Source organism: Lates calcarifer, linkage group LG2 (genome assembly GCF_001640805.2).
Source record: "Lates calcarifer isolate ASB-BC8 linkage group LG2, TLL_Latcal_v3, whole genome shotgun sequence".
Lineage (NCBI taxonomy): Eukaryota > Metazoa > Chordata > Actinopteri > Centropomidae > Lates > Lates calcarifer.
Genome location: NC_066834.1, coordinates 29,434,757 through 29,447,735, shown reverse-complemented (window position 1 = coordinate 29,447,735; position 12,979 = coordinate 29,434,757). Strand labels below are relative to the sequence as shown.

Genomic DNA, 12,979 nt, shown 5'->3' with positions numbered 1-12,979 from the left:
GTAAGAGTGGAAGCTCAAACCAGTTATAAAAAGCCTTTTTTGTGTTTCTTAACAGCTGCAACAAATTGAGACAGGGCATCAATGAACAATGAGGCAGTCATATATATATATATATATATATATATATATATATATATATATATATATATATGTGTGTGTGTGTGTTTCAGGCTTCTCTAAATGTCTGTGGTTTTATCTACATGGGGGCATCCATTGACACAGTCAGGATACTTGTACAGTATAGTCTTTATTAGCCAAACATATGCAGGCCTCTTCTCATTAGTTGCAGTTTGATATGTAATGTTAAGGAAAAGGCACATCATACAGTTGTGGCAGTGCAGACAACAGCTGGATAATACTTGTGCCTGTGGCTCAGGAATGGCAGTCACCTCTTAAGGTATCTCTACAGTTTTACCATTAGCACAGAAATTTACATTACATGATTACCCTGTTGCCAATTCACAGAGATTCATTCCCACCACCAGTATCAGATAGTAGGCTGTTCACAAAGGCACAAAACATGTTAATAAATATTTTGTACATAGTGTCAATAACAAAATAATATTCATTTAATTTGTACAGAGACAATATAAAATCATAGCAAAATACACACAATAACTTTATCAACTTTCATATAAGAGTGAATACTCATAGCTCCATGAGCAACACAAGGTGGCTACATTCAATGTAAACGAAACAAACATAATCCTTCAACACGTTATTTCTAAAATATCTTTACAGAGCATCAGATTATTTACACCCTACAACATTTTATTATACTTAACAGCACTATGTGCAAGAAAAACTTACATGAGACTTTTGTCATCATTGACCAGAATTATATTCTACACCATACATGACAAACAAATCACTAATATGAATGTGTCAACTGCTTAAGAAATGAGATCTGTGTCACACATGGTGATTCTAAAAAGATAATCAGCCATGAAAATAAGACCAAAGACGACTGAGCTTTTAAGGAATAGTTCAACATTTTAAGAAACAGCCCCGCTTATTAGCTTAACCACAGGTAGCTTAATTTTAACTGCAGAAAGATATTTATCGTACAGTCTTGACGTACAGATTAGTTTTATGCTAAGCTAACGGCAGCTACATATGACTTAGCTTAGCACAAAGACTGGAAACGGGGAGAAGACTACCCTGCTCTGTTCTGTTCTGTCCCAAGGTATCAAAATCCACCCACCGACACCGCTAAAGCTCACTGTTCAACAAACTCATCTATCTTTTCTGTGTGTAATCCGTACAAAAACTTGAGTGTAAAAATGTTGTGGCTGGGAGCAGTGACTTTCCCCCTGTTTTCAGCATTTGTGCTAAGCTAAGCTAACTAGCTGCTGATTTTAGCATCATGGTTGCTATAAAAAATGTGAGTGGTATAGATCTTCTCATGTAAGAGAATAAGTGTATTTTACAAAATGTGTATAAAGTCTATTATTATTACTTTAAGGTTACTCTACATTTATCTTAGCTGTTATTTCCATAAGTTTCATGAATGGTGTATAAACTCGAGGTGCTCTTGATCTTGCTCGTGAAGGGGATGAAGGGGGTTCCTGTGGACTTGGGCGTGTGTTTGTGTTTGTTTCTGCATCCACCTCGTCCCTCCCGGACTGGTCCGGGCTCATAGGAGGTTCAGATACAGTCGGGCGGGTGTAGGGGAACATCCCGCTCGGTACAGAAGAGTTGGACTGCAGGAAGCGGCTGTATTCAACAGGAGTGTATCTCAATAAGCTAGACTCCAGCCTGCTGGGTGGAGGGTTATTAGACTTGAACGTCCTTGGTTGGGTGGGCATTGTCAGGTAGAGGGATGGATGCTGAGGGGGAGATGAGGGGGATGAAGGTTGTGTAGAGGATGAGAGTTGGAAGGGGGGTGGAGTTTGTGTGTGTGACAGAGGTTGTGTGGGTGATGACAGTTGAGTGGGTGACAGAGGTTGAGTGGGTGACAGAGGTTGTGTGGGTGATGACACTTGAGTGGGTGACAGAGGTTGTGTGGATGATGATGGTTTCATTGGTGATGGAGGTTGAACAGGTGATGGGAGTTGTATGGGATGGAGATGAGTTGGTTGAGGACTTTCAACATCATGCCTCTGTGCTTCACGTCTGCAGATGCACAGTCAGACATCAGAGTGAGATACCACCTCCAAAGCAAGAACCAAATATAAACCCTGATGCTACTAAACATGTTTCTCCAGCTTTGCCTCTTACCTGGGGAGTAGATCACAGCCTACTCCTATCTCCCTGGTTTCCAAAACCTCTCGCGGCCTATTCTGTGTGGATACAAAATACTTCAGCTTGTCTTCTAATTCATTATTCTAGGAAAAGGAAAACAGGAAACAGCGCAGTCAGGTCAGATACATGCAAAGGGCCACAGTCACTTTACACCTAAAAGTGACATGAGGAAACCACACAGACATTGCTGAAAGTTCAGGATATCCAGTGTTCAGCAACCCAGGCAATGCCATGCAGTAGATTACCACACCACCAAAATTAAAACACACAATAAACAAACAGAGACATATTCATCTTACCTCACACTCCACTATTGCAATTCTGTCCAGCAGCTCTGAGATGAACATATCCTTCTGAGCGACTTGACCTCGCAGTGTTTCAACCTTCACAGATTCAAGAAGACAACAATCAATAGAAGTTAGAGATTGTGTGTTTTCGGTTTATTCAACCCAATATTATGCTTTTACTGTATACAGATTGTTGGCAGTGATGCTTTATTTTAGCAGTTTGTAATTTCCAAATCATTTTCTTGGAAGTTACCTGGACATAACTTTATAATTTGGTGCTAATTATAAGGAAAATACGTACAGAAAGAAAAGCTTTATTTAAACCAAACTTAATGTTCATTTGTTATTCACTTATTATTGAAAACTTATGAATTTACTTTAGCAGTTCACTAGAGTTTATTGATTGAATGTGTACTAATTTAACACTTTGGTTGGAAATTATTCAGAAAAATAAATGCTACAGCTACATGTGTGCATCTCAAGCACTATGGCAGCACGACACAGCACCCTTTAATGACTCTGGATTCTGATGAACTTAAAAATTCACTTGCACCTTCACCTGCACTCTGGTAAATAAAGTGATACTACTTCAGCTGATGTTTGTTTCCACACACACAAAACACAAAGTAAGAACAGAGAACCTCACACACAGATAAATAAACCCTCCTCACCTCCTCGATCATTCCTTTGACTTTCCTCTGCTGGCAGAACACCATGTCGTTCAAGTGTTTGATTCTCTCACGAAGATCCACCGCTTCACCTTGCAGTTGTTGGGACCTAAACACAACCAACAACCATTTAGTCCCACCCACAGGCTGAACTAGGTTCCTCTTGCATTTTTCAGGAATGTGCAGTAAAGTCAGATGCATCTCAGCAAAGCAAACCTCAGAAGGAAAAAACGCTGCAGCACACTGATTGATTTGCTGACTTTAATAGTGAAGACATGATACTTTTTGGAAGCATGAAAGTTTATTCTTGACATTGGAAACAGTAGTTTGACAAAACAATCCCAACTTAAAGACAAAGAACTTGAACATCTTCAGATCCAACACCATGACAACTTTACTGACTGATGACACAGGGTGATTTGACTTAAAGCCCATAAAAAAGATGATAAATTAACCTGCAGTTGGAATTGTTCTGGCAAACTGATGTTTGTTTTTCTGGACTTTGATTTGTACCTTTTGGCTACAGTTGCATCGGTTGTGTCCGTCAGCTCCATTAAGCGGAGCCGCTGTTCACATTCCTGCAGTTTCTTTTGGAGTTGACTCTTTTCCTGTGGAAATGATACATTTTTCTCAGCTGCTTGGCACAACAATTGGAAAGAAACATTGTGAAATTCTTAAACCCACGGCTTCTTTTCTTACAACAGATTATGCATTTCTTGTTGTTTTCACATGGAATTCAAATGTACAACTGTCAACTGTCACAACCTTTCAAATATAAAAACATCTGATAACAGACAAATCTTTAAATAAATTTAAATAGTTTTATGTAGGTATCACAGCCACTGAACATGGAAGAAAGAAGAACAACAGACTGTTCACAGTGTATTGTATAGTGTATGATGTGTTTGGTCAAAGACAGAGGAACACAGAGAGAGGACAAAACACAAGTTTATTATTTGAATGAAGAAAAGTTTGTTTGACATTTGTCATGTTAAAATGCCTTACCTTTCCCATACAGTCCAGTAGACGCTCCACTTCAATGATCCTCTGGTCCCTCTCAGCAATCTTGGCCTCTGCAATCCTGATGTTTCTCTCTGCTTCCTCCAGTCGCCTGATGTACTCATCGAGCTGGGCCTGTGTGAACAGAAATACATTTCAGTTTAGATGTAGAATTACCTTTGAAACAGCTCGTTACATCACATCTCTCCTGTTCCTATGTCACATGCAGGAAGTTTTTGTTTCTGTTGGCATAGACACTGTATGTGAAGTACTGAGGTGAGAGTGAATGCATAAGGAGTAAAGAATGCAGACCTGCAGGTTTTCGATCTCCTCCCTGTGTTTCCGCTGTTCCTCTTGCAGCTTTTCATCGTACTCCCTCTGTAGCTTCTCTGAGAGCTCCTGCAGTGCCTTCGTGTTGGCCTCCCGCGAAGACTCCACCTGGACAATTCACAGCACAGCAAAAAATTAAGACCATGTTTGACTGATTACTCCATATTGACACTAGAACAGAAGATGTTATCATGTTAACATGATGCTATGTTCTTCTGTTGCTATTTCCCCCTTCCTCTCTCTCGCTTTCGCAACCCAACCGGTTGAGGCAGATGGCCGCCCACCCTGAGTCTGGTTCTGCTCGAGGTTTCTGCCTCTTAAAAGGAAGTTTCTTCTTGCCACTGTCGCCTAGTGCTGCTCATGGTGGGAACTGTTGGGTCTCTTTCTGTAATTATAATAATATAAGGGTATGGTCTAGATCTGCTCTATATGAAAAGTGCCTTGAGATAACTTCTGTTGTGATTCAGTGCTATATAAATAAAACTGAATTGAATTGAATAGAAGATGTGGATGCAGCCGATGTGTTACTGTACTGCATTAAGATGATCTGTTATCACATCTGCTGTAAATCTTGTTTTAATTCTTAGAAATGTGGGTAATTTGCTCTGGTGGAAAGTGACTAAAGCAGAAGATGAGTTCTCAGAACATTCAGGATTATTATTATTATCAGTAAAGCTTGATTTTGTAAGCTGCAACAGGTCATTTGAGCACCTACTCATCACACTAGCTGGATGACTAGAGTCTCTGAGTATCTCAATGAATCTCAGCTGAGCAGGTTTTTCCACAGTCATGTTTTGAAATTTGCAGATACATGTGGGTTTGTGCGGATGTGCGGATGAGTGTACTCAGTCTGACCTGTAACCTCAGAGTCTGGTTTTCAGCCTGTGCAGCAGCCAGCTCCCTCTCTTTGTCTCTGAGTTTTTCTTGAGTTTTCTCACAGGTGCTCCGCAAACTTTTCACCTCCTCTCTGGTGTCCACTCTGCTCTGACAGTTCTCTAGAAGGGATTTCTGCAAAGGAAACTTCTTTTATCAATCAAGCCAACCCCCTGCTGTAATGGCACACAGCTACCATACAGAAAGCCTTCATGGGGGTTTAGTTACATTGATTTGTTACCTGCAGGCCGATGTTGGCAGATATAAGGGAGCTATTCATCTGATCAAAGCTCTCCATGGCCGCCGTCCGGATCCTCACCTCTGACTCCAGACTCCTCCGATGAGAGTTGGCAGACTGCAGAAAACAGATTTATTCACAGCTACACAGATCGGAGTTTGATGAGGGAGTTCTGAGCAGTCACATGGTCTTACATAATTCATTACCCTGATTTCCTGTGAAAGCTTCTGCATTGATTGCTGCATTCCACCAAACTGCCCGTACATCCGCTCTCTCACCTTCTCCAGAGAATCTCTCACCTGTGAGCATATAACCAAAACATACAGATATAATCAACACAGTAACCCACACAGCCTTGACTAGATGATGAGCCTAAAGGCTGCCTTTTAACATTAGGCTTCTTGTTGTGTTAGTCTCCACTCACCTCCCTGATGTACCTCATCTCATCGTGAAGGTGATTGACCGTCCACTCTCGTGCCATCACCTCCTGCTGTCTGTCCGAGCCCGTCCTCTGCACTATGCCGTACACTTTGGGCCCATGATGCTGCAGCGAGGACTCTGGCACCCCATTGGTCATGTCTCCGAGGTGCTGAGGGAGACAGGATCGCACCGGTCAGGTTTCTGTAGCCACCCTCCACTGAGGCTGACTAAGACTTGTGTATTTGTGTATTTGTGTGCATGCTTGTGAGCAGACATGCACATGTGCAGGCGGATGACATGTTTGTGCACGGATGCACATACCTGCATATGTATACTCGATCAGGTATTTCAAGCACTAGTGCTGCTGAGCACTGGAAACAGGAGGTTGGGAACGAACGGTTAGAAAAAGTGCAGGGTGTATTGAAGGTGTCATGTTTCTGCAACCCAGTACATGAGCTGCTGTCGTTTCTGCCTATTGTACCTCTAACAGCCAGGCTACCAATGAAAAGAGATGCACACCAGCAAAGGAGCAGTGCTGCACATTAGACAATGCAATAGCTAAATAGCAAATGACAATCATAGTCATGGGCACAGATAGATTACTGAACTGTAGCTTAGGGATTCAATCTCTATAAATATTTCAGATGTACTGCAAGAGGCAAAGGCTTTGTTTGGAAATTAGGGCAGCAACTAACACACATTCATTTTTACTTATTATGTTTGGGGTCTTTTTTCAATGCATCCATAAAATGATAGAAGATAATGAAACATGGCCTTCACAGTTTCCTAAAGCCCTAACCAAAACTCTGCCTGATCAACAGTCCAAAACTCAAAAATATACTGAGTTCACTTAGGAACCTAAAGTGAATATTAACATTTAAGGAACTGCATAATTATACTTATATAACTATAATCACTTTAAATATAACTTAAATGCTTAAACAATTATTAGAATTCTTTCCATTTAATCTTCAACTAATCAACTAATTGTCTAATCTTTTGAGCTCTAATTAATCTCCCATGATACTGCACATGCTGTTTTACATTTGTACATAACTCAGAGAAAAACAACACATTTTACCGAACTGGTCAAGATGAATATGTAGATCTCCTTCAAACTTAAACAGATACACCCAAGACAGGGAATTTGTTACACTAGCAGCTGTTCATGCTGAATATCTATGAATACATTATTAATGACAGCCTGAGAGTGCATGCACAGAGATGTGTTTTACAGAGGGATGTCGGTGACTCACATGCATCGCAGTGTCATGCCTATTATTCATGTGGTGAATGTGGCTGTCTACCTGCTGAGGTGACTCCCTGCCAGCTGGCCTCTCTCTTTGGATCAGCCCATTCTTCTTCTTCCACGTCGCATTGACATCTTTCTCCTTCTCAGCCTGCAGAGAAAGAGAAACAACAACAACAAATGTTCAGGATTACTGACGGACACCACAAAGTTAAAAAATGTGCAAACATTCCACACCACTGATACCATCTATTTAGCAAAGTTTCTGTTGTACTCTTCTCTGTCTTTGTTTTTGGTTTCATGTAGCAGAAACCCAGAATCTAAACACAGTCTTGTAAATGTTTGCTCTCTTATCATCTTGTTTTTTCCTTGCATATTTGTTTCTCCTTCTATCTTAATGCATATAGTTTTCTGACTGTATGTGAATATAATGTTTTGTATCTAGTGACTGGAACCTTTGTATATCTCATTTTACATTTATTATTAGGGGGTAACAATATTACAATATTTATCTGCCTGTTATATAAAGAAAAAAATGCTTTCTCTTTTCTCACTGTGAATTGAAAAGATAGATAGATAGATAGATAGATAGATAGATAGATAGATAGATAGATAGATAGATAGATAGATAGATAGATAGATAGATACATACATAGACTTCTGCTCAAGCTAAATATTCAGACCTATTACCCAGTGGAAGAGGCATCAGCCTCCACATCTCAGAGATAAGAGTGAGGAGAAACTAGGACAAAGACACCAGTGTTGTCTCGTGGACAGAGCCCAGCCTCACATTTCTGCACCACTTAATCTACAGAGGACATGCTGTTGAGTAATGGTGACAACCCGCTAATAGGCGGATGTGAATTCCAGCAGATGGGAGGGAGGAACAGACATCTTAATGTTAATAACACTGCAGCCCGCTTCTCTCAGAGCTCAGAATAACAAAAGCTCTATGTGCTGTCCATTCAGCTTTGAATTTTACAATGCCAGTGTTTGACCACTCTGGTGGACAATGTTTACCTGGTTTTTGTGGCTTAGATTACAGCCATGTAATTTTGGTGGAAAGAGCACACACAGGGTTCTTTTTGTTTTGTTGCCTTAAGGAGCATGACCTGCTCATAGGTGTAATTAACTAGCTGGATTATGTAAACCTGTAAAAAATAACTTAAAGACGCCCCTTTGACATAATCATATGGCAGTGCACTGTCAAGCATTTGTCTGTGTCTTTTGTTTGTAGCTCATCACTGCTCTATCATATGACTGCATTGTGAAGCACTCAACTGATTGGATTAGCTCCTTATTTCCAACACTGACATGAAAGTTGTATTTGAAGTCACAACACAAAGACTCTCTCATGTAGCTCATTGGGCTGAATCGTGCTCACTTTGAAGAGACTTTCAGCCATTGTGGAGATGAAATCCAATGCTGTAGGTGTTGAAATGTCTATATGTAGCAACTCTGTGTCTTTCAGTCCTCTGTGTGTGTCATGGTGCAGATGTATTTCATCTCATGTAGGCCATAGTCAGTGGTGGGATTGTATCCATGTTGTGTCAGGTTGCAGGACACACCCTTTCTAATTTTATGGTGAAGAACCTTATTCACCAACATTTGGAGCATGATATCTCTGAATATCTCTGGCAGAGGATGTATCTGTCATTTCCTTCCTCCTTGATTAACTTCGTGCTAGGGAGGTGTGTTTTCCTTTTTTGATAATTTTTCATCACAAAACTACACTAAATCCAAGTGACCTGCATTTGACCTTCTCTAAAGATTAGATCCAAGATCAAAATTGAGCAGTTGTCTAAAAAAGGACATGGTTACTCAGTAGATAGATAAGTGTGATAAGAAAAAAAAACTGGACTGTTCAGTCAAGCCTGTTTAACACTGTGTTGAATTTAAACACCATGTGAGTATTTGAAGTGAATGTTTTTGCAATTACAGCGGCACCTGCACTCTGAGCTCAGTGCTGAATACATAATGAGCAGATGAAGAGGACACGATGAGGTGGGTTTTTAACCTCTTGAACCCTGACATTCCTCTTCAAAGTCTCCTGAAGTGGCTTTACCACTCCGTGCTACAGTTTAACATGCACATTATATGTCAGCTCATTTTAGTACTTCAGTGAATCGGCTGCAGATCTTCCTGTGAAATATTTTCTAACATTTTAGGAAATACAGGCACAGTCACACAGTTTTTCCAGCAAATATAACTGTGAGGTAAATATCTAGCCATATGTTAGCCTAGCTTAACACAAAGACGGGAAACAGGGGGAAGCAGTTATCCTGGCACTGTCCAATGTGTTCTTGTTTACCCTTTTTTGAAACAAACAAAACAAACAAGATGTGTTATTAAGTGAGCACAACTAGCTATTTCCCCATTTCCCCTGTTTCTCTGTGCTAAACTACTCTAACTAGGTACTAGCTGTAGCATCAGTTTTACTGTACAGACCTGAGAGAAAGGCACTGATATTCTTTTGTAACTCTAGGCAAGAAAGAGATGACGCAAATTTCCCAGGATGTTATTATTCCCCTGAGGCCATTTCTTACTGTTCTTTTTGTTATTGTTCACTCTTTTCATTCTTTTATTTTCATTACACCTCAGGCAGCTGATTATCTGTAGAAACTGCCACTCTGCTGTTATCTGTCCACAGACACTTTGGCTGCACAGTCGGGTCCTCACTAAACACACACTGAAGTACACGTAATCCCCGAGCACATGTGTTTTACTCTCCACTACGTGTTCACTCTTGACCAGACTGTCCTCTGTCATCAGTGCCAATAGTCCCGGTCACACCCTCCCAAAGGGGAAGCACATTCAGAGATTACAGCGGCGTGCTATCAGCGGAGTGTGTGGAGGTGTGGTAACTTGACGAATACCATACCTCTTGGCCAAGGTTCATACAAAACATGCCACCACGCTTCCATCTGGATCCTGCACAGTTACAAGGACCAAAAGCCTCCTCAGAGGGCCAACAATAAGCAAAGCATGGCGCTCGGTTCTCACACTCTCACTGTCAAACTCTGGCATCAGGCCCTGGACCACAGATCCTTAACACAAACACAGGCCAGGGCAGAGCCACCTACAGCAAACACCCACACAGCCTGCAGCGTAGGCTCACAATCATAATTCACACGGTTACGATGTGCAATACAGACGTGGAGACTGTTTGACTGTAATTCTGCACCCCAGTTATCAAAAGCCAATTTCATGAGCTATGTTTGTGTAGTTACCAGTGTTTGAGTTAATACTGTTTCAGCTAAGCTGTCAGGTGTATCAGGTGTCTCTGAGAAACAGATAAATATTTTCTAGTGTATGGAATAGATTTATAATAGGCTACAGAGTCAGAGCTGAGCTTTGAAGTCAATTTGAAACAGCTGTGTGTGCATTATCTCACTCACACACACCCTCCTGTCATGATTGTGTAACTGGACCAGATGATAAAAAAAACGCATAAATCTCAGTGTGGCTCCACCATCTTTCTTTCTATGATGAATTCATGTTGTATTTTCATATTTCCATTCTCCCACATCACTATTTTTAAGAATACATGCGTGTGGTTGCACATTTCTAGTTAGAAACACACAAATTCAGACGGTTTGTTGAGTCAAATTCAGTTCAACAAGAGAGAATATAATGTTGAACTCTATTCATTAAAACTTTACCTATCTAAATTGGGCTGTCAAGCAAGATTTATTGGCAGGATGCATCTTGGTTAATTGTAGAATTTCAATGAGAGGGAGATATACGACTTACCGTGTCCGACTTTGCCGTTTTTGGTTCGTTGCTTCCATTATCTCCTGCGTGTAGGGTTAACCTGAGGCGTCTGATCCTCCTCTAAGAAAAACAAACAAAACAAAAGGCAAATAAATTATCTTCTGCAGGCAAATTCATAGAGGAGTGCACATTAAAACATCACTGAAACTGAGATATAGAGTGGTCACAAATCTCACAGACCTCAACAGTCCACCACCCTGGGTTTATATATAGATAATAGCAACAGAACAGCAAACAAAGTTTATGTAAATGTTCTGAAACTGTGCTACTGAGACATCCGCTGTAATATTTACACTATGAGAGGGGGTGGGTTTGTTTGGTTCTGTACCAAGCAACCGTTCTTTAACAGTTAAATAATTTGCAAAGCTTTATGTTTTTTCATAGCACTGCAGTAATGTTCTCATATCATACCCACTTCAAAAATTCTTAATAGGGTCTTTCTTCATTTACAAACAATGGGAGTAACTTTAAAAGCTGCTTTAGCACAAAGGCCTGTTTTATCAGAGAGCTGTTCAAATAAACATGTCAGCCCTGCCTCCTGCACACTCAGCTCCCATTACATGCTCTTGTAAGTGAACACATCCCATTACAAACATCAACTTTCAGAAGATCGGGGAACAGAAGAAATTAGCTGGGACTGGTAAAATGTATCTGTCTGTATGCAGACAAAAATGGTACAAGTGGCTACAGAGTTAAAGCAACATGGGACAAACAGAGGAGGGAGGAAACAACAACACTGGGCTGTCTGCAAAACACAGAGGAGAAGGGAGAGAAAGAGAAGGGGAGAGACAGGGGGAGAGTTTCAGTGTCCTGACTTCTCTGGGACTTCTTACCTCACTTGAAGACTCTGAAGGGTCCTCTGTTGTGGTGGTGGTGGTGGAAACAGTTCGTCCTGAACCGTAGCGAAGCATGTCTCCTCTTCTTTCCACTCCTCGCTTCTCTTCCTCTCCCTCTCCCTCCCCGACCCTCCTCCCACTCTTCCTCTCACTCTCCTTCCTGAGTTCTACTCAAAGTCTCAGAGCGACCATCTGCCCCCGGCCCCAGCCCAGGGAAGAGGAGGGAAATTCCACTCTCTGCTGTCAGTCCTGGTCGGTGGCGGTGGGAGTCCACAGGGCCCTGAGGTGCCCTCTCAGTCTGTGAAATGACCAGGTGCAATCCAGCTCCACACCCAGCAACACAAGCACAAATATTTCATTGTCTTAATTCCAGTCAGACTGCTGCTAAATCTGCTGGGCTGACAGACTTGTCAGTCACTCAGAGACCTCCCTGCCTGTCTCTCTCTCTGTGTCCCTGTATTCCCATCAGACCTGTCAGGCCACATTTCACCTGCGTCCCTGTCCTGCCCCTCCTAACCCTGAGAGCAGGATTTTCACAGGGCGGGTCCTCCTACTCGGGCTGGGACAGGTGGAGCCCTTCTTATCAACAGGAGTGGTTAAGAGGAGGAGCTGGTACTTGTTTGTGTGTTTGACAGTACCTTCCTGTATAGTTATGCACGTTTTTACTTTGTCTATTTTTTTCTAATAACTGCAAATTGTAGTTCTGCTATTTTTTCTGTCACTGTTTCACAAGAAATAAACCTGTTTTTGTGTTCTTTTATCAAAAGTTTGAAAATCCACTTTGCAGTGGTGGAAAGTAACTAAATACAAATACACCCATACTTATTTAACAGCTTTATTTACTGCACAAACTGTATGATCAGCATATAACATAATGTATTGTTACAGATTAAAACACCAAATACTGTATGAAACACTTCAAATGAACTCCATCTTGAGTAGCTACAATGTTTACCTCTTACATATTGATATATACGTGATAATAATAATAAGCTGATACTATAGGGATCGCTCTGCATAATATGTACTTTTACTTTTGATGTATTTTGTTGCTAATACTT

The 12,979-nt window shown here is 41.1% G+C and overlaps 1 protein-coding gene across 2 annotated transcripts; it reads right to left on the bottom strand.

Moving 5' to 3' along the window:
- Positions 1-228: 228 nt before the first annotated feature.
- Positions 229-12,411, bottom strand: myzap (myocardial zonula adherens protein). Of its 2 annotated transcripts, none has more exons than XM_018667953.2 (14): positions 11,916-12,411; positions 11,062-11,142; positions 7,367-7,459; positions 6,064-6,228; positions 5,846-5,938; positions 5,643-5,756; positions 5,384-5,536; positions 4,511-4,636; positions 4,205-4,333; positions 3,713-3,807; positions 3,203-3,308; positions 2,544-2,627; positions 2,221-2,282; positions 229-2,115 (listed from the first exon to the last, which is right to left on the bottom strand). In XM_018667953.2, exons 1-14 carry the CDS (start codon positions 11,991-11,993, stop codon positions 1,467-1,469), a joined length of 2,028 nt encoding a protein of 675 aa, XP_018523469.1. In that variant the 5' UTR covers positions 11,994-12,411; the 3' UTR covers positions 229-1,466. The 2 variants fall into 2 exon arrangements, with proteins under 2 accessions (XP_018523469.1, XP_018523468.1); XM_018667952.2 differs by having other exon boundaries at positions 2,221-2,327; positions 11,916-12,410.
- Positions 12,412-12,979: the final 568 nt, after the last annotated feature.

What these genes read in the sequence shown, in the direction of transcription:
- myzap (XM_018667952.2), bottom strand. Translation starts at nt 11,993, where the DNA reads ATGCTTCGCTACGGTTCAGGACGAACTGTTTCCACCACCACCACCACA. An exon ending in CTGCCAACATCGGCCTGCAG is followed by an intron (nt 5,537 to 5,642) that starts GTAACAAATCAA and finishes TTTCCTTTGCAG; the next exon opens with AAATCCCTTCTAGAGAACTG. An exon ending in GGCTGTGATCTACTCCCCAG is followed by an intron (nt 2,116 to 2,220) that starts GTAAGAGGCAAA and finishes GTGCATCTGCAG; the next exon opens with ACGTGAAGCACAGAGGCATG.